At 34.9% G+C, this 22,284-nt stretch overlaps 1 protein-coding gene across 9 annotated transcripts in view; it reads left to right on the forward strand.

Moving 5' to 3' along the window:
• The window catches only part of CCSER2 (coiled-coil serine rich protein 2), a 75,612-nt gene that overhangs the window by 39,266 nt on the left and 14,062 nt on the right, over window positions 1-22,284 (forward strand). For 7 of the 9 annotated variants that reach the window (XM_069796052.1, XM_069796054.1, XM_069796055.1 and 4 more), the window contains 5 exons: window positions 150-312; window positions 954-1,149; window positions 10,276-10,359; window positions 12,216-12,302; window positions 13,906-14,004. In XM_069796052.1, the coding sequence (XP_069652153.1) occupies window positions 150-312; window positions 954-1,149; window positions 10,276-10,359; window positions 12,216-12,302; window positions 13,906-14,004 (629 nt within the window). The remainder of the gene's footprint in view (window positions 1-149; window positions 313-953; window positions 1,150-10,275; window positions 10,360-12,215; window positions 12,303-13,905; window positions 14,005-22,284) is intronic. The other 2 variants (XM_069796058.1, XM_069796059.1) reach the window with 1 other exon arrangement.

Consider the following 22,284-nt stretch of genomic DNA (forward strand, 5'->3'; position numbering starts at 1 on the left):
TTTGGATCAGTTTAAAAAAAACAAACAAACCTACAGATTTTACACTGTATCTGGTACCAGCACATAGTAACTATTTTATTTATAAGGTCTTAGGAAAAAAATTTATAATTTTTTTTTTTTTTTTTTTTTTTACTTTATGCACTCTGTAGAGGAATGTGAAAATATGAGCCGTTATGATAGACAAGACAGAAATGCTAGGCAACATCAGGAAGGATTCTGGAAAAGAGCACCACAACAGCGATGGAATACACAGGATCACTATCATCTTGGCCATACTGATCACTATATCCATGGCAAAAATGATTTGAACAGGTAAAGGACTTATTTCTTCTCTCCCAAACAATTAAAATACCGTGATGAGAAATCTCTTTTGGCGCTGAAGGGTCTCAAGTGATATTGAGTACGAGACATTTTCAGAATAGTTGTATGTCTATAAATAGCATGTCTGAGTGGGAGCATCACTGAGATTTATAACAATTTCTTTTCAAAACTTTTTTTTTCTGTTATGGTTTTTAATCCAAATACTTACTTGTGTTTACATGATATTATAAATGCTTGACTAAATTACCATATGTGTTCCATGGAAAAACATTACACTGTCTTATTACTTGCATTTTGTAACTTTGGACAGCTTTTTACTTTTTTTTTTTAAATTAAATGTAATCCTATAGTTCTTACAGCCTAGCTTGAATGACTTGAAGTTTATAGAAATCCTGGTGAGCAAACTGGTTTTAGGGTGTTGTAGTTAGTCTGTGAGATATTAATGCAAGTGGGAAGGAAAGCCCAGCATTTAAGTGAAATAACGTTGACATTTTCTGATTTATTTGTTTTCCGCTGTATGCCACAGTATGTGAACATAGCCCATGTTGCACAACACTTTCTTTATTACTAAATGCTTTCTAGCTCTAGTTTGTCATCACTGTGGTTTTTTTATTTTTAAATTTTTTTTTTAGGGGATCAAACTACCTAGAATCTCCTATTGGTCACTTTGAAAGCTATGGAGCACCAAATTTTTACCAGGCTCCTAGACAGCTGGTGGGCTTACCGGACAATACTGTGATGCTTGACGAAATGACCCTTCGGCATATGGTCCAAGACTGCACAGCTGTAAAAACTCAGTTACTGAAACTGAAGAGATTACTGCACCAGGTGAGCTGTTTAAATGGAAAAAAAGCACTAAAGCAGATTGGAGAGTGAGCCTAGATGGGCTAATGTTCTGTTTGGCCTTATTAGGCTATTGTCATTTCCTTTTATACATTGAATTACAGTATTCAAGAAAGTGTGCACTTTCTATTGCTATTTAAAATAGTACTTTTTCTGCTTTTTCAGCCCTTTACTGACTGCAAAAAATATTAAAAATTGTTATTCTGCTTCTCTGAGGAAACAATGCTAAATTAAAAAAAATCATTGGATGTGAAGACAAGCTTTTATTTAATAAGATACTAAAAAGCTGGGCTTAAAAAGAAATAATTAAAAAATATTAATATTGATATCATTGATCAAACTTGGATTCAGCAAGTCAATGCTAATAGCTTTTTCTTAAGGCTTTGTCTTCCTCATTCTTTTCATCTTTTCTGTGTGTTTTGACAAGAAGCTTAGCAAATCCTACTGGGTCATCTGTATTGGAAGTGCTCAGATTGAACCTTTCTAGTGTATGAAATCACTGAATTGTCATAAACTTTTAAGGACCTCTTTCATTTCACCTCAAAACTTGGCAAATTGTCGGAGTTGGTAAACTGCTGGAAGACTTGGCAGAAGTATAGCATTTCAGCTACAAAAATTCCTTTGCTACCTTAAAAAAAAAAGTCCATGAGACTTCCTTTGGTGGCATATACAGATGAGCATTGAAAAGTATCTGTATGATGTTCTCTTTAATACTAGATTTACTGCTGTTCTTTTCTAACAGGATAACGTAACGGAAATAAGTTTGTGCCCTAAAAGTAAGACACTAAACCAAAACACAGCAAAACAAAAAGCAAATCAACCTTGAGGCTAATTCAAGGGTGTGACTGTGCCTTTTAGAAATGTGAGCATTTGCTTCCTATAGTAACTGAGAATACTGGAGATGTTCTTCTGCTGACAAAATCAGAAAGACAGTTGTAACAAAACTAATGTAGTGTCAGATAGGGAAGGTATGTGTTCTTAGAACCTAATGTCTGAGTAGTGGACTGCATGAGCTGTGCCTCCCAAGTCTCATGCATGCAATTAGTACATCAGATAGAAGGGAACTTTTTATTCAGAGCTTTTAATGCCTTTAACACAAGGACAATTAAACAACTAGATAGATGATCTGTGTATGCGTAGTTTTGTGTAAAGGCATGTGTGTTATAGCCAAATAGTGTGTGGCTCTGCAGAATATTGTATTTTAAATCTTGATCTAGTTTATAATAGCCAGACTTTTCTGAAAGGTTACAGAACACATACCTTGCCTCAAGTAGCTCAGATTAAGTTTTTTTAAAAAAGCCTTAAACTCACAGAAGAAATAGTTACTCCTAATATGTACGATCTTCAAAATTTGCTGCTTCTCTTACCAGAAGTTTGATCGTTTCCACCTCCCTCCCTCTAATAGCGAGTTTTGTAATGATGAGTATTATTCTTCCCTTCAAACTTTCTCAAGCATACTTTTCTGTTTTCTTGACCTAACTGCCTCCTGTTTTGACTTGCTGCTTCCAAAACTCATCACTGAACTTCTGAATGTTTATTTTACTCTCCTGTGTATTATCCAGCCTTTTAATCAAACAATATGAATAGTAATGTAAAAGTAAATTAATCTGCTACAGAGGGACCTTTACTACTACTTTAGACATTTACTACCTTTATTTACTAAACAATTAGAGTAAAACTTGTATGAAATACCATTTCATTATTTTTGTGTTAAACCTTTCCGGACAATATTGAGCTTTATACTAACAGAAATGAGTAAAAATATTGCAATTCTTTTTTACTTATTTTAAAAAACAGAAATACAATTTTGAAAACAATTACATGAACTTCATCAGTCTAAACACTTAACTAGGACTTGATCTCAGTCCAGGTCATATGACAAGCCACATCTTACAAAATGTAGAAAGCAAGATACAAAGTCAGCTCCTTTCAAACACTAACTTTACTAAAGGAAGCAGAAGTTCTTACATTTGCTTCACCTATGTTATGCATTTAAATGTGTGTTACCTTTTTCCAGTTATGACTTTTAGCAATATTATTTAATTTGGATAAGTAGAAACAGAGCTGTAGTCAGGTCTTCAGGCATGAGGTCTCACAGGAACAGTTATGGTAAGATAGTAAGATATAGTAATTAAATTCAATTTTATACAATTACCTAATCAACTCTAGTGTGGCTTACTGTAGAGCATAGCATGCAATGAAAGTATACCTAGCAGATTCCAAGGGAGACTTAATGTGCTATACTGGATTCATTGCTGTGACTGTAGCTCGCGTAACCGTGTGTAAATTATCTTGAATATTACTAGCAACATAGCTGCAACAGCATGGGTTTGATGTTGTGTTCCCAGTTCTGCTTGGAAAAATTAGTAGTTACTTTAGTAGTCTAGCCTTTTCTGAACTCTGTGTGACTAGGATAACAGTGCCAGCAGTACACATGCTGTCTGCTTACTCCTCACATGCTGCCATCTTTCTGTGTCTTCAAACAGAGAAATCAGGAATAGGAGTTTATCTCATGGAGAGTTGGGTTGTTTGGTTTTTTTTTAATTTTCACTGTAGTAAGTAAAACCTCTGATTTTGCAGTAATGTTACGCTAGCTTATATGGGTGAAAAACATACATTCTTCTTGCACTGCATGCAGTTGTAATTATTTACAGGGAGATGTTGGAACTACTGGTGAATGTTCTCACTTAATGCTTAACTGGAGCACTAACTTTGAATTGCAAGAAGAAAATGCTTTGGAAGTCTAACTCTAGTAATAATTGACATATAAATGTCAATGCCTCTTAAACACTGACTAAGGTACACTTCATTTGCATGCTTAATAGTAAATAAGTTTTCTTTTGTTCTTAAAAATTTCTTCCTTCCTCCTCCTCCTCCACCTCAGTTAATTTCTTAAACTTGCTGCTCTAGGTTGAGGCTACAGAGCTCAGGTGTTAGAACACCCTTATTTAAATAAGAATTGTACTGTTTCTGATGCCCTGGAGCCTTTATCTAGGCAAGGATTGACCATCGGTCTGTAGTAACTTCCTCTCAAGACTGGCAGCAATGATTCGCAAGCACCCTGTTTTATCTCAGACAAGTACTTACTGGTATTTTAAGGAGGACTGAAACATGAAGCAGTTCACAGAATTGTGAGAACTGTGAAGCCGTTTTTTCTGGGGGAGGCAAGTTTTATAAAAGAAGTTTCTTTTCAACTTACCTTTCACGAATGGAAAAGAAATTATATTTTTTAAGCACAAACCTTCATTGTAGCTTATCAGATATGATTAGCCCATTTGTATTAAGAGGTATGAATGAAAAAATGAAGTCTGTAGTGCAAAATTGTTAAATGCACCAATATATTTTTTCTGAGGCTTTAGACTAGTAACTCACTTGCATACATTTGAAGTACATATTCGTTCTGTTCTTCTTGCATCTGGCGAGATCTGGAAGAGAAATTTATCTTTGTTATAAGAAGCCTGAAGACAAGGAAGAAATGGATTTAATTAATGAAATACAAAGGTTTATTTGTGTCATGTATTAAGTTGCATAAATTGCACTTAAAATTGTTACTCTTTTAGCCACAAAATAGTTCACCTCAGTGACTTAACTCTGCTTGCAAGAAACAGAACCAAAGAAATCGACAAACAATAGCAAATAAAATTGGCAAATTTTAAGTTTAAACATTAGGTTAGCTGTTGGACTGCCATTATAATGGCATTTGTGGGCAATGGAAACCATATGACATTCGTTCGTAGTGATATTTGAATGAAACTACACTCAAAATGCCAGTCAGCAGGTGAATAGCACCCTCTACGTGATGGACACTTAGTGAATTTTCTGTTTGCATCTTTATAAAAATGCTGTTAGCAAAGACTATTCAAATGAGTAATTTGTACTGAAGAAAACTTTGACTTGGGAATTAAAGGCTAGACCTTGATAAAACTTCAATAAATCTTGATAAACTTTAGAAATATTTGTTTACCTTTTTCCAACTTCTTCATGAACTGTAGATGCTGGAATGTTGAAAGAATTCTCAAGATGAAATTATTAGTATACTACTAGTAGTATACTCTTTTAAAATCCTGTGTGTTAAAAGACAGCTTATGCTATTAGGGAACCACAAGATAATTGCTGAAAATGCATTTGCTTCTAATGGATTGATTTTTGTAGCAGTTCTACAACTTCTCTTTATTTTACATGTGCTTTTAACTAAAGCCTGCAAGTAGTATCACCCAAAGCAAGCAAGGGGAAAAGGGAAGATGGAAAGGACAGGCCGTGAGAACAGCTGCAGCGTCTGTATGCTGTATAGATGGTGCATGTTAATAAAGTTGAAATAATAGTCCCTGGAACATATGGTGTATTTAGTCATGGAGCTTGACTTTTCTTTTGGCTGTATTTTTTTCTTTTTAAAAAGGGGCACATAAAATGAGAACATGTAACTGCTGAGAGCATAGAAGAAAATACAAGCAAATTTTTGAGCTGCTGAACTGTTCATCAGCAGAAATACTGCAGTGCTTAAAGCCCAACAATCTATAGTAGGCAAACTGCTGTTGTATATAATCAGCATAGTAGGTTAGGAAGGTAGTGAGGATTTTTGTTACTGATATACTTCTTCATAAATAATAATAATCTGTCACTAAGTAAAAACTAATATTTAGTATTCTGTTTACCAAAAGCACTAAGTCAGTTCTTTGGGAATTTGTAAGGTGAAGCAAGCACAGGGATTTGTGTGTCATTCATACCAAAGATTTCACACTTTCTCATTGGCATGAGAGTATGTTAAGTACAGTCACTCAAAAATATGGGTTTCAACTTGTGGCTCTTTGTATTTGGCTGAGTCGTGGTTTACCTGTGACAGCCATGATGGAGGGTTATTCCCATAGCCTTTAGTTCATGTTCTTGTGATGGATTAAAAATGACAGATGCAGACTTGAGAACATAATCAAGTGCTTCAGTTAGACCGCAACATTTGGGAGTGGGTATGTAAACGTTTGACATGTGGAAGATTAATTGCCCCAGAGAAATAAGGTGCATGACAACGTTAACACTCGGGCAAGAAAGGATTGTTACCTACATGTACACTTAAAAATTGTATCTGTAACTCTCACTGAATCTGTCCTAAAACAGTAAAATCAATTTGTTTGTAGAAAACTAAGGTGGTATTAATTTTCTCAGCAGATACCCTTTGCAAAGGAATATGAAGCTGAAATAACATTCAGTATGAAATCAGGCTACTTTGATAGTCATGGTTGTAAAGCTTTAGAGATTCCTCTGGATTTGTCGTGTAGGCACTATGCTGATAAGTACTAAAATGTTGTTAGAAAGGTGGTGAATTATATCTCTTCACACTTGTCTTCAAAAAGTTGGTGTAAAGTGTTTTTTTCAGAGCAGCCTTTTAGTCTTTGAGTATTCTGAAAGTGTTTGAAAGGAATTTGTGTGGATTTTTTTTTCCACCACCACCACCTGTTCCCTTTATGTAGCTACTGGTAAATTTAGGATAATTTTCTAAGTCTTGCTAGGGTATTTTGTAATGGTTTCTCACTCCAGGTTTGCTGTAATTTTATAAGCCACTTTAAAACGTATCTTGCGGTATGTCATTACCTCAGTTTATTACACAGGGACCGCCCCAAACTGGCCAAAAGCTGAAGTGTATGCTGTTGACTTAAGTCCAGCAAAAACTTTCCAGTAAATATAAATGAGTTGAAAATCACTGTAGACAGGTAGCGATTCAAATGGATTGCTGATACTCATAGAAACAAAAGGACTGTTAAATGATCAGTCACTGCCATATTACTTGACTGTTTCTTAAATGAGCATATTCTTGATTAAACATTGCATGCAAATATATATTTATGAATTTATATCAGGTTAAAAAAAAAATCTATAACTGAAAACTATCCCCACATAACTAATTAAATGTGAATGTCTGCAAGATTAGTCCTCTGCAGTTTACATACTGCAGGTTATTTTCATGCCTAAGCTGGCACTAATGTTTAAAAATAACTGTACCAGGATTGCCAGAATGTATGAGGTTTGAGCTGTTTGTTGCAATGCTTTAAATTTTGGAAATAGTTACAAGTACAACTATTTTTTTCCTTTTAATGCTGCTATTTTTCAAAAGCAGTCTTCTGCTAAGGAAATTAAATTAAAATGTTTTGTTGCTGCTTATGTTTATAAGTAGAACTTGGTTTTCGATGCATTTGAGAAGTATTTGGTTTTTATATGGCTAACAAACTATCCTGAGTTCTTGTTTTTGCAAGCATCTCTTATTTGGCACAAATGAGGCTAGTGCAACTGCTCTGAAGAGGTGATTATACTATAATAAATAACGTGTTCTACTATCATGAAAATGTTAGTCGGGTAAAAACCAAGAGGTAGCAGCTTTTTATATTGCCTATTGCAATGTGATGATACCTTTATAAAGTTTATTGTAACTTTACCTAAAGGTTAAAAGTATACATTCTCTCCAAGTTTCTGAAATTTGATGATATTTTAGCCTATAGTTTCTAGGCTACAAAAAAATAGCATGTGCATATAACCAGTTGCATTTGTTTTGCTAATTCTAATCTCTTTTTTCTACATGGATAGCCTTATTCTGCTGATTTCCCCTTTCCCAATCTCATTTTAGCAATATGATGAGCAAGAAAGAAAAAGCAAAACAAGAAAAGTTTCATAGATTAATCCTAGCATATGTTCACAATGGGATGCTTCAGTTGCTGCTGATGGTGTTAAAACTGATTTTTTTTTTTCAGTTGCCCTGTGTTCATTATGTGTATTAAGATAATTAAGACAATGGTAAGGGAATTGATGCAAATGAACTTAGTTCTTGCTTTGCTAGTGAATGTTAGTCAGGTATAGCATAGGACTGGAGTACTTGATTTAAATCACCAAAGAATATGTGACATATTAACTCTGGTTGCAATTAGGTCTTAATCTGTTGTTGTAGAATGTTTTATTGCTCCAGTTATGTGCATTTTAATGGGAATAAAAGGTATACCAGAGGCATCAGTAATAGAGCTTTTAAAGGCCATGTAAGATACTTTTGCTTGAAATAGTTTGTCTTGTTTTGCATTTTTTCCATTCCATGATTACTCCTTCACAAATATGACTGTGACAGTCTGAAGTAGCTTTTCTTCTGAGTGCATGTGTTTATTTGAATAGTTGCTTAAAATAACAAAAGATGATGAAATCTGTTAATTGTAGAATATAAGATAAATATAAAATATAATCTGTTAATCTGTAAATGATTCTGTGATTCTAATTGCTGCTCATTTTCTCTAGCATTTTAGAAATGTTTTGGATTAAATAATGTTTGGGTTTTTTATTATATTATTGTGCAAATTACTTCAAAACACCCTCTTAGAACTTGTTCATAACATAGGCTGTAAACTGCTGCTTCATCAGCCTGTCACTTCCTGGTGATCTGCCTAGAAGGGACAAGCAGCTACTTGTGAATTGAATACAACTGTGTGTGGGACAGTGTAAGTTGAAAATTTGCTATGTTAAAGGAGTCAGAAGCCTTGAAATTTGACTGCTTTCACAATTAATAGTCTTTAAAAAAAAAAAAAAGAAAAAAAAAGGCCAGAAGTTTAAAAACAAACAAAAAACCTCCACCAAAACACCACCAAAAAACTGCAAGGTATAAAATTACATTTAAGTGATGGAAAATAAATTGAACTGTCTGTAATGTGGTGAAAGCAATTCGGAATTGTATTATATTTCCTAGTATTTTTATCTACTAAGTCTGGTGATGGTTGTGCATGTCTTGGCTGCAAGTAATTGGTGACTATAGGAAAAAGTAAAAATTTAATAGTTAAAAGTTCATCAATTCTAATTTTTTTTTCTCTGCAGTTTAGTTAAATGTATAAGAAATATTTCTTATGGATTAAAAAGCAAAAAACCTACCTCACAGACATAAAGAACGTAAATGGGTCTATTGTGGGTTTTTCCCTTAATTGATCTTTAACATTTGAGCTGCTGTTTTACTCTTGTGGTTTTGGGGACTTGCTGGCTCAGCCTCAAGAGTGGTTTTAGACAGGTTTTGAGACGTGCTGCTCTTATATTCTACAAATGCAATCTTAGGCAGTGAGGTCATTGGGTGAAGAAACTCCTCTCTAAGAGCGCTAAAAAATAAAGGAGAATACTGTAAGGTATGAGATTCATTAATTTTTTTCTTTAAGAAGGTAGCAGATGGAGGAGAGGGACAGAAGGGGCAGAGGATAAATCTTTTTACACCAAGGAGATGGGGTTTATGATCTTCCATGACCATAAAATAACTATACTGTAATTGTACTGTAGTTCTGTGTCACACTAAGATTGGATGTAACGTCATGGTACAAACCTCAGAACGTATCCCGAGAACACAGTGTCAGTTGTTCAGTCTGTTACTTGACTCTGTAACCCAACTGAACCTTTTCAGGGTTGCGTGCCGCAGGTTTAGGGTACTGCACAAAATGGCTGCATGTGTTTTTGTCATTGAGAGTGTAAGTGCTTCAGGACATATCTAGGCAATCATCTTGTGGCATCTTTGATGGTTACTTTTGTTTCTACTCACTGTGCTTAATTTCAGAATTCATGGCTGTCGTGGCGGGGGAAAGAATACTTTTGTGTGGTTCCAGTTTTTATGATTGATATTTAGTTCTGATGGCTGTGAATTAATTTTGTATTCATCTGCCCAGTAGCAAATGTTGCTTTTTTAGTTGAGCTGAAATCTTTTGGCTGCATATTTTGATGTTGCTCAGACATATTATTTGAATGGATACTGAAGGAAATGAAGCTTTTAAAATCACATAACATCACCATTCCTTCCTGATATAACACATTTGAACACAATGGCCATTTTTACCACATTTTTGTGCAAAATCAACGCACTTTGACATAGCTGCAGCCGTTCTGACAATTTTGTGAGGAGAAGGAAGCTGTTCATGGCCCTTATTCAGGCACTGTACACATGCTGCAGCAAGGGAGGCTTTCCTATCAGGGGAACAAAAGGAAGATTCATGGTGAGAGGTCAGACATTGTAACAGGTTCCACAGGGAGATGATGCGTCTCCATCCTTGAAAGCAAGTTTGCAAGGGAGTGGTTTTGGCAAGTAATTGGAGCTTTTGGTTTGGTTTTGTCCTCTGATAGAATGATGAAAACGTGTCACTCCAGGACATCCCACTCTCAGTTCCATCAAGTCCAGAACCTCAAGAACCCGAGTCAACTTTTAAGGTAAATGACACTGATTTACTCTACAGAATAAGAGATACAGAACTGTTCGTGTTTAAAAAATACAACCCCAAAACTTCTATGTCACTATGAAGTCGTGCTGCTTGCTTCTTTCTGCTATTGAAATGCAAACCTAGCAAATGTTTATATACTTCATCTTTTCAGTTTTGTTAAAATAGAAGAGTTTATTTGACCTTTTAAAATACATACTTATAAATGCTAGCACAGTTTAAATAATTAAAATAACTTTGCCTTTTGGTATTTGTAGCAGTCATGGGAATTCACAGCTGTAGAGTTACTTTTTTCAAAAGATTTTCTGCCTGCTTGATAAGCGTTAGAATTTGAAAAGACAGGTTTTGTTTTGAAGTGTAATCATACTATACTTAATCACTCGCTGTCTTATTACATATATTGTTGACTTCAATTTAAAATATCTTTCATCTAAAGTAAGTTTTCCCTGAGATAATGGAGGTATTGCAGATGTAACTTAAAAACAACGTGAACCTCACAAAGTCAAAGATGAGTTTATTGTTTTAGAGTGAGTACTAAAGGAAGAAGCAATTGCAATGGATATTCCAAAAAAGGATCATCTTTTATGGTCACAGACTTGTAATGTTGTGCTTTCTACACTGGTAAGGTTTTATAGCATTGCTTGGCTCTTATTGTAAAATCAGTATGGAAAGATCGCTAATCCTGCACTGACGGGAGGGGAACAATGCTTGCTTGAAGATACAATGAAATTAGAAATACTTCTTGAAAGGGAAGAACACTTAACGATCTTATTTCTGTTTGAAGGTTGTCTGTCTAAATCCTGGTTTCAGGGTTTAAGAGGTTTGCCAAAGCTGTAGAACCATATGCATCACCCTTTAGCAACCCTAGTTTCTACATTGTTAACATTTAGGCCTTCTTTTCTCTTTAAATGTTGTCTGATGTATTTGTTGTGCTTGTCCAACAGTCACCTCCCTCAAAATCTTAGAATCTTAGTCTTAATTCCTAGGGGAAAAAGTATTGCTTTTTAACTTACTAACAAAAAAATGCTAGGTTTAACTGACATCTTGAATTGTCACTTCTTGAATTGATGCTGGCATATGGTTTGAAAAATTGCACAACAAATCAGTCTGAGTGTTGTCCTAAAGCAGTAACTATTAACATCCTCAGTGAAACTGAAGTAGTAGATGTATGCTACTAAAGGGAAGTATGCCCCTTAATTTATAGCCTAGCTATAATGGCACAGTTATAAAATACATTAAAATTACCTTGTGATGAAAAATTATCTTTAAAAAATTCACTCTTGCATATTTACCAATTTTTTTTTAGTCTCTGAGCTTTGCATAATTATTTTAGGCCTTTAGTTTTTAGTAAGATGTATTCAAATCAGTTGTGCTGTTTGCATTCAGTAAATGTAGTTATGCTTATGTTTCTAAATTATTTTTTCCTGTTTCTAGCATTCTATGTTAATGCTTTTTAAACAGCAGTTCAGTTAACCTTTAAGCTTCAGTATTTTTTGTTGTTGGATAAAGAGGAATATAGGTAGTGTTTGATGGCTAGGCATGTTCATCTACATCAGTTGCTTGTACAACAGGTGAATTACTGCATCAAAAATGCAGCTGATTACTTACCCTGAAAATCTAGTGGGTCAGCTCAACTCAGTGTCTTAAAGAGACTTCTAGTCCAGTTTCTTCTCTCTTTAGGTTGTATGCCTACAGCCCGTCTCAGTGCGTGAATAAGAGGAGGAAAGCATGCTCTAATGTTACTGCCAGTCCTCCATGAACATCTGATGTAATATGGCCTGTAGAGGTGTTGATTTAAGTTGTGTCGTCCTTATAGAAAACCTTGTATTGCCCACTGTTCTTTTGCAGATGGATGATCTGCTGAATGAGATCAGGCAGCTTAAAGATGAACTGAAGAAAAAGAATGAAACAATCAACCAATTAGAGCATCAACTTGTAAGTATAATGCTAAATGTTTAACAAAATCCCAAGTGTGCACTGCAGAGTGTAACTTCAGTAGGTAATTCTTATGAAAGCTTTGAGGGCTAGATGTCTAATTCTCCCCCCCCCCCCCCCCCCTTTTCATTATAACAATGGTAGATTTGGGTTCTGTTTAGACCCACCTGACTCATGGGTCTGTAAAAGTTCAGTTAGCAGACCGATTCTACATGTTCTAGTGTGTTTGCAGCTGTACGCTTGGGATCTGTAATTCTGTAGACCAGCCATGATTTGTATGTGTGGCACTAAGCAAGGATGTTTATACGATTGTTAACTATATTTCATTTCCAAAACAAACACTTTGAACATAAAATTCTAGAAGCTGTTCAGAAATAACAATGAACAAAGATAAGGCACTTTAAGCATAAAGTATTTTAAAAATTAACAAGTATTGGGCTTACCATTCTGCTTGAAGGTTTTTTTGTTGTTTTTTTCTCCCTTTCCTTTCCCTTACTGTCCATTAGTTTAATAAAGAATTCCACTATAGAATTTAAAGCTGAGCAAGGTAGTATTCAAAGTTTATTCTTTTTTTTAAAAAAACAAATCAAAACAAAGCAAGCTGAATAGTGAGATTAAATTGGCCAAATAAATAAAACTTATGGGAACACTTTCATCATAAGTCAGCTTCAGGCAGACACATAAGTCCTCAAGCAAAAGTAACGTATGCCTTTTTGCTTTTTGCTCATGTTCTAAGTTAACTTTGGATTTTGCCGTGCATATGTCTGCTTTGGTTCTGGTAAACTCACCTGGTGTGACAATTCTTATAAAATAGCCCCATGTTTTCAAGCCATTTCAAGCCGCAGCAAGATCTTAAAGGTAGGGTAAATGAGATGCCAAGAGGTGCACACCATACTTATTTATCGTGGCTGGAGACAGTCTTGTGTGACTATAATATCTAATGAAATGTTTAGCATGTGCTTTTGTACATATGTGCACTGAAACTAACCTGTGGTCTTCATCCTCTTCCTGTCTAGCATGTGATCATTCCCTTGAAAACAAAAATGGAAGGTTAAGATTTGGCTTTCTGCTCTGCTTCTTAAAAAACAGAATTCCAGATCATAGCATAATAAAAGAAACTGTCTTGTCTATTAGTATTTTGCAATAAGTGTTGACTTTTCAGTACACTGTCTCTCTCTTACCATCAGCCTTCACAGATTTCTTGAAGGAAATCTTTCCTTCCCTGCTAGGTCGTAAACCTTATTACAGTAGTAACTGAAAACTTTGTTGCAGCTAAGGAGCTCTGCCGTAAAGATGGGTAAAACATATATTTCTAATTGTTGAAAGGTGACTTAAAGAATGTGGTGCTTCAGAAATTTAAGTGAATCAAAACCCCTTTCCAAAAGTCAACGTTTATTCTAGATTATTTCTAAGTATACTCTGGGAAAAGAAGTGGTTGTGCAGCACTGTAAATACTAGTTTCCACAATTTAATAGTATTGTGCTATACGGCCAAGTAATGCATGATGTTTGAATGCTGGGCCTTGACTGTCCTTTTCAAGAGGCTTAGTTAGTTATTTTCTAACAAATTCTCCTTTCTTTTTCTCTTTTTGGGGGTGATTAAGGCCACTAGATGTAACTGCCAGAAAGACAGTCAAAAACCTACAGGGGCAACGTGCATGTATGCTGATAAATTTACACAAACCTCCTGGAGGAGGAGTTCTGTGAGTAAAATGTGCCATTCCTTCTTGGTTATGACTTTCTGCATTTCATTCCCCAGTTTTATTACTTTTGCTGTCACATGAGTTGGCCTTGTTTAAGAGATCCTGTGCTGTATATAGTGGTATCCTTCCTGCTGTGCATCCCTTGCATTCTTTTGCAACCCTTTTATTTAAACATTTATTACAAACTTTTCTTTTAAAATAAGTAATTGAACTTTAGAAGTCTTCTCTTAAAATAATCACCCTTTGCACTATTTAAGTTACAGTCAATCCAAGATGTATACCTAACCATACATAAGATATTTTCCTTTATCCTGACTCTAAAGTCATAGGTATCTGTATTTGGTTTTCTTCCTGGTTAAAGTTTCATTGTTGATGTCCTCACATTTGTTGAGGAAAAGCAACAGTATATCCTAAGTCTCAGTCCATAAGTGTAAAACCAGAAGTTTATCTTTTTTATAAATTTTTTTTTTTAATTTTTATCATTTCGAATGAGTCAAGTTATTCAAATAAAAATTATTGGGTGAAAATCACTTTGACAAAGGAAATCTTCATTCCCATGTGTTGTGGTATGGATCAAATTTGCTTCCAATATATAAAACTTACATTCTTCATAGAACACTGACAGAATATTTAGGATGGAGGAGGGACAACACATTTGATATTATATAATAATAAGGAATTACCTTTGATAAATAAGGCTTTTGTCAGTCACCAGCAAATAGTCTTTGGATCTTGAAGCTACTGCTCTAGCTAGAGTACCCAAAGAGATTTCTTTAAAAGGTTAAAAATGGGTTAGAATTTTTCTTTCTTTGTTTTCACCCTGCCTTGAGTTACTTGATGGAAGATTGTAGTAAAGATAAATCACCCCAGCTATCCTAAAATTACTGTTTTAAATATATGGTGCTAGGATAGACATACCACCATGCTGTATGTTCACCAGTTGCTAGCAAATAGCTTTATCCTGCTGAGATCATGCTTTCCAACCATGTTCTGTCTGATAAGGACTCAATGTAAGATCATAACCTTAAGTAGCTTTTAGTTTGCTCTGATACTTCTGTTCCAGAATGTACGTGTAATGTCTTTGTTTATCCCATTTGCTTCTCTTTCCGGTTACTTTGGAGCTCTTGTATTCTTTCTTTTTCCCAAGTTTTAATTTCGTATGTGATGTTCACTTGGTGTTTTTCTGCATTGATACTATTGCTAGGTTAGTGGCTGTTGTTGTTTCCATGTTCCTTTTTTTCCTATCTCATTTTCCGCATAAACTCAGAAACAGATTAGTAACCATTGAAAGTTAGTTGCTAACTACAGAAGCTTTAGTTTGAGCAACCTGTGGTATTAATTGATAAGACAAAGATATTGGAGAAGATGGGCAATGTGAGTTGATAACTTAGGTAAACAGAGTCATTTAGCCCAATTGTCTGTTTTGGTTAGGTTGGTCGGTATGTTTCTTTTAAGTTATTCACTAGTTTTGTTCAAAAAGTCACTTTATTGTCATGAGGAAGTTCAGGTTAAGGGAGAGTATCTTTTAAAAAGAAAAAAAAAAAGAAGATCTCTCCAGATCTCTGCTGTATTCATGGTCGGGTGTGTGTATGTGTGTGGATATATGTATACATATACATACATGATACACATATATATGTGTGTAGGCATATAAACATTAGATGCGCATTATAAACATCTCTGTTTTTATCTACATGTGAAGTTTCTCATGAAAATTGATAAAGGAATTAGGAAAATTCATGAAGTATTGTCAAATTTTCAAAATATACTGCTTTTTCAGGAGCTTTTATTTGTAAATGATAGCTGAAAAGTTTTGGGCAGAATGTGTGAGGGTTTTTTTTTAATGTCTTGTCATTTGCATATTTGTAAGTTATAGGCTTTCTGTAAACAAACATAAATTGATAGGAGCTCCTTAATGTGGGTTTTCTTAAAGGAAGGTGATAGTCTTGGTGTTGTAGCCAAGTTTCAGTTCTAATGATAAGACCTCAACTTTCTGGTTTAATAGTTCCTCTGCTTACATGCATTTGTATGCTTCCTTGCATGACTTAATAGAAGTATAAACGTAGGAAAAAACCTTGGCATGAAATCATTGTTGAACTGGAACCCAAGGACATAAAATGTCGATTGCAATAGAAAAGAAAGACAGTTGGCTCTGTTTTCTTGAGGTAGGAGTACAATAAATGGAAACCACAGGAGACACCTGAGTAAAATATATTCTTACAAAAAAAAAAAATAGTCTTAAGGAAAATAATTGTTTTGCTCTGTTAACATTCCTGTTCAATTTAATGTAATGGTCTTGAACTGAGAGTGCAGGCTGGGAGAAATCAGGTTTATTGGTCCTAAATGTGGTATGAATCATGAAATGTAGTTAATGTTTATGAAATTATGAAGTTTTATATAGACTATATTTTTTAAAAACCAAATTATAGTTGAAGTCTTGGCAATGAGAGAATAGCTCCTTTGAGGCATATAAGCTTTTTGTTTCTTTAAGCTTGGTAATAGTTATCAAAGTTGATGAATATTTAACTATGTAATTTTTTCCATAAGTGTTGACCTGCCAGTCACTTTAAATAATGGTGAATATCAGGAAGTTACTGTAGTTTGGTTATCGTAACTTTCAAGATTATTCTGACAGTTTACAAATTCTAGCAGAACTGATACTATGTGTTGATTCCTGAAGTGTAAATAATAGTATGGGAATGCACAGTAATTTACTGTTTCAAGAAATACTTCAAATGCTTCCAGAAACGTGCTTAACAAACATTGTTAATGCAGTGTTTCATAAAGAATAGATGCTAGAATTAACTAGGAAACAGTGAGAATGGAAATCAGCTATTAAAAGATTTCAGTTAGGAATTTAAGACCATATGAATTGCAGCAATTTATTGTGGTTCTACTGTCCATTTGAAATAGCTAGTATTTCTGATTACTTCATGGTTCTCCCAGTAAGTAGACAACTGAATATCATTACACATACTCTTTTTAAAAATTCATGTTCTTATCTGTTTCTTTCTTTCATTATTACCAGATATTTCTAGAAAATGGCCTAGCCTCAAGTGATTATAAACTTGTCTGGTGTAACTCTCTTTAGGGACCGCAGTTTTTGAAAATACTTTCAGGGTGTTTTTCCTACTTAAAGGTAAATACATACATAAATGGAAGCTATGTAACTTTTAGGTTAATCCTTGGAACTTAATACTCATGTAATGAAAGCTAGTGGCTGAAAATAAATGTTTTGAAAATTGGGCATGTTAAGATTTAATAGGTGTCTTGCTACTGTGTCTGTTACATATTTCTTGTAAGTAGTGTTCTAACAGTATGTTCAAAACTTTAAGTAATTTCTGACTGTTCATATAAACAGTGATAACTTAGAGGGAAACATTATTTTTGGTTAGCCATCCTCAGGATAAAGGCTTGTACAAGTATTCACTGACAGGGTAGACCATGACGTTTCTAGAAGTATTTCTTATAGATCTCTTATACAGAATTCAGTTCCAGTTAATTTATATCTATCATGTAATTATCATGGAAGAAAAAACCAAAACCTGGGAGAAGATATTGAACATAAAATTACCTGAAGAAATTAATGTTGATGGACACAGCTTACAAAGAGGAAAAACATGAGCATCCATTGCCACAATTGTCTTGCAGGCTTTGTAGCATTGTTTCTGTAATACTAAATATTTTTATTATTTGTAAGATTTTGAGGGTAGAGGGGTTAAATGTCAAGTTTATGTTGACAAATTATTTGGCTTCTTGAACTGGAAAGGATGTTTGCACATGCTGAGAAGTAGAAGACAAGCAAGCAAACTACAAAATCCTGAATTTGAAGATGTTTGTAAAAGATTCTGACCCCTGAGGTCCAGTTCCTTAGCATAACACAATTCCTCCTAGTTCTTGATGCCCTGCAACAGTAGATAGCGTACAGTAAAAGCTGATTTTTCTCCTTGGTATCAGAGCAGTACACAGTGATGAGAATAAGCTTTGCATCCTAAATGTGTATACAAGTTCATTCTTGTCTCTGGTAAAATGACGCCAAAAAAACCCATTTTGCATGGGAGCATGCATATTCTTGTTCTTTGCTACATCTCTTCTCTACTTCTGCACTGAGATAATCTTTGCCTTCCATTTGAGTATTGTTTCAGTTTGTCATTCCAAAGCCTTTCACATAAATTGTTTTGATGAACCTTTGTAATACTTTGGCTGTCTTTGTGTACAGTTATTTTCTTTTTTTTTTTTAAATCTACTTCCGTCTTAGCCTTAAACTTCCTATATGCTTTGCTTCTGCAACTATGAATTTAAACTTCCAGGGTTTGAAGCCTAGTCACTGTATTAGTGTTATCTTCGCATTCAGCTTAGGTTTTTCTCGTTGTCCACTACTCTGCTGTTTCCTTGCTGATCTGTTACAGCATACATTCTTGGTGAGACAGACTGTAGCTGGACTAGATAGTTGTGTTGTGCATCTGTTTCTTGCACTGTTACAGTGACGGTGAATAATACCTAGGTGGATATGCAGAAGAGAGGTCCTTTAAACCTTTCACATGCAATTCTTGTTGCTTTACTGTAAACCAGCACATGAGATATTTTTTTTTTTGACCTGAATACTTTCAAAAAGACTATTGCATGTCAGAACAGCTCGGTCATAATCTCTTTCTGGGTGCTAGGCTAGCAAGAGAAGACTGCTGCAACAAGGTTTTGTTTGCATTGATGCTTGAAGTATGTCATTCTAGGTTTGTTCATGATGTGGAGCTCTGAATTTGTGTGAGACAACTGGCAATGCTAGGTGAGACACAGGAAAAATCATCTCTTCTTGGAAGTGCTCAAAGGCTCCAGTTTTATGGATAAAAATGGATCTTTTCTGTATTTGTGTTTCTGCAGCAGAAAAGACTTTTTAAAGCAGTAGCAGTTTTGGATATTGGTGTATCCTTGGGAAAAGAGCCAGAATATTTGGCTGTTGGCCTAAAATTACTGTGCAGCAATACCTTAGAAATATTTCTCTTGTCCTTTTCTGGCAGAAGCAATTGCTTTTGTTCATGTGATTACTTATTCTAAGGTTAAGGTCTCTTCATAGCAATGGAAAGCTTGGGCCTTAATATCTTCACAGTAGCCTTTAAAAAAAAAAAAAAAGAAAAAAAACCCCAAAACACAAAAAAAACCCCCAAACCAAACAAAACCCAGGTTTTCCAGTGCAGTTAGGGTCAGAACTTCATGAAGTGTTTAGCAGCAATTGTACAATTCATCAGGATCTCTGAAGAACATTCATCATTTTGTTCTGGTTTGTAGGCTGCTTTATTTTTTATTTCAGCTGCTCTTATTTTTCCATTCCTGAGTCTCCTGGTTTGTCTGGCATTTAAAATTCTGGGTCACTCCTCTTCTGGGATGCTTTTGCTATTTCACAATACCAATATCTGGGAAATGAGAGGAATGGGATTTAAGTTTAGTGGCTGGATGCACATAACAGGTGGGGTGAGGAACTGTTCTGACTGCTGTCTAATGTTAAAGTGCAAGTGGAAAGACTTGCATCAGACTAGGATTCAGAACCCAGAAGAATCCCATCAAATGTATGTTGTTTGTTTGTTTTATAGAAGCTGAGGTAAGTCACATTCTCATCTTTCAATTCTAGCATTGCTTGCTTGTGAGTTGTATAGACTTTTTAATGATCAAGCATAAAAAAAATTGTGATTCAGGTTTTTATTCTTCCCTATATTTAGTATGAAACTGCCACATTTTCTGTATATTTTGAGTATGTACCATAATCTGAGGAGATGTGCTTATTAGTGTGTGTTTCTTTTTTCCTCTTTGGATTTCTTGGAAACTCAAGCACACATTTGACTGATAGAAGGGGGTAGATGTGAGTTGCTGTTTAAAGAAGAAAGCTTTTTAAATTTGCTGGAGTTTTGTAAAATGCTATTAAAAGTAATCTTTTCATAAGCTGGGGTTATTTGCAGATACTTATCTGTTAATGTACTATATATACAGGCTCGGTACAACTTTTATCATTTGTAAAATCAATGTAAGTCATAACACCTATCTTAATAAATTCCCAGTGCTGTATTTCCTGGTCCTTAATTGGATCAATTGATGTTGATTTTAATTACTTATTTGATGATACAATTAAACAATGCTTGTTATGATTTTTTACAAGTAAGAAGTCTGGCATTTATTGACATTTGCCTAGATGGAGCAGAGTGTCTATATGGAGGAGTGTAAACCCTCAAGAGTGCTGCCAGAGGAAAAGCTAGTTCTTCTGCTTCTCAGATAATAGAATGTACTCCAGCCTTCAGAAGGGGACTGAACTGTGCCTGGAGAGCAGTTCAGTTCAGCAGGCAAAACATCGAAGGAAGTTACTTGTACTTTCTTCATTTACTTCTGTAGTCAGAGTAATGATTAAATATTGTGAAGAATTATTGAGAAGACTGTACTTAGTGCTGTGCTTTGAAGTGCTAATGTGGATGCTTAAAAATTACTGGAATGTATTAAGACATCTAAATACTCCTTTGCTTTTACAATAGTATCATAACTGTTATGTAGCTCAGCTGGCTTGTACTTGCCTTAATCTCTCTTTCAAGAGAGGACGGGATGGGATATAAAACTTTTACCTCCCTTCTTAATTTAATGTGTTAAAAATTTCAAAGTCTGGAAAAAGCCCACTGCCAACTCAAGTGTCTACAAGATGAGACCTATGCCTGATGATACCGTGCTTTTTACTATCTGGAGATTCAGTTACGTTTAGAGAATGGAACGAATTTGTTGTTATTGCACCATCTTTACATAATTTAGGATGAAATGTGAACAAGCTTGAAAAATGAAGTGCTCTTCTGTAAAGTGCTGTGAAAATCCAAAGCTTTTGTTAATGTCTCATCCATCATTGATTGATTAATCTTGCTCCCAGGAATATTTCTGTGTTTAATACCTACTCAGCTGATGCAACATATTAGATTATTTTGCCATAATGCTTGACTAAAGCAAGTACTGTTGTTGTTTCATGTAGCAGTCTACAAATTGTGTTGACATTAATGGCTACTGATGGAGGACTGTAAGAACATGTTAGGTAATCAATATCTCCATCTAGAGATAATCAGATGAAAGAATTTGTTTCATTTTTTCCTTGGATTTTGCTCCAGTAACTGTTTTATCTCAGCTTCTGAAGAAGAATAAAGAAGTTTGTCAGATTTTTTTCTTTATTTCCTGTTCTAGTTTAAAAGTGTTCTGGCTGGCAAATTCTAAGACTAGATTAAATGCATGTGTTATTAAGTTACATTTTAGGAGTACTGAAACTTGGCATAGTGGCAGGTAAAAGCTAACTAGATTAGAGAAACTGGAAGGTCAGGGAAGTGTCTAAAATTCTGCTAGGATAAATAAAGCAGAATATTTCTTTATAGAAATAATGTGATGCTTAACGTTCTTTTAAAAGGAGCATGGAAATAAAATACTTCTCTATTTTTTTGTCCAGCCCTAGGCAGTATGATCTGCAGCAGATGTGCCAGCAGAGAAACTAGAGAGGAGGGGCAAACTGTATTCCAGTTTTCTTTGATACAGAAGTTTGTTCAGATATCTTATGCCTGCTGTCTGAAAGAGTAGCTGCAACTGATTGCTGTTGATATCTGCTGGTTACTGGTAGCCAGGAGGCAATGGCAGTCACGATCATTAGTACCAATATTCCAGAACTCATACAAGCAGAAGTTTTCAGCTGCTAAATGGTGAAGGGGTTGTAAAGACTCAAACCTGTCTTGCTGAAATAGGAAATCAAGTTCATGAGGTTTAAGAAGGCAGATTCAGTTTGGATAGATTTCTTCTAAAGGTAAGGGTATGGAGAAAATGATAGACTGCATAAAATTACTTTTTCTTGCTTTGAGAATGCAGCAACCACAATGTGTCTCTTGTGGTGATCTGAAACATCTGACAGGGCAAACCCTGCATGGCATTGACGTGCACAGTTCTCTGAACCTGTAATGGAAGACTCAAGCTCCAAGAGCAAAGTGCAAGGAAAACAGTTATATGTCACCTCTCCTCTTTCACATTCAATAATACTATCAAAATATGAGTGAAGTGGACTCTAAAGCACCAGGATTTGCTAGAAAATCTATTTCTATGCATTAGAAATTTTTTGTTGTAAACTAAAGCTGACTGGTTTTTCAGTAGATTAGTATTAAGCAACTTACTGCTTGGTGAGGCATTTTTAAAACACTTTTGAAAGCTGTAAAAATACAATTTTTAGCATGTATTTTTAATATGAAAAGCTCAGCTCCTATACTTTTCCCTTCAAAACGTCTGTAAAAG

Source organism: Haliaeetus albicilla, chromosome 11 (assembly GCF_947461875.1).
Source record: "Haliaeetus albicilla chromosome 11, bHalAlb1.1, whole genome shotgun sequence".
Taxonomy (NCBI): Eukaryota; Metazoa; Chordata; class Aves; order Accipitriformes; family Accipitridae; genus Haliaeetus; species Haliaeetus albicilla.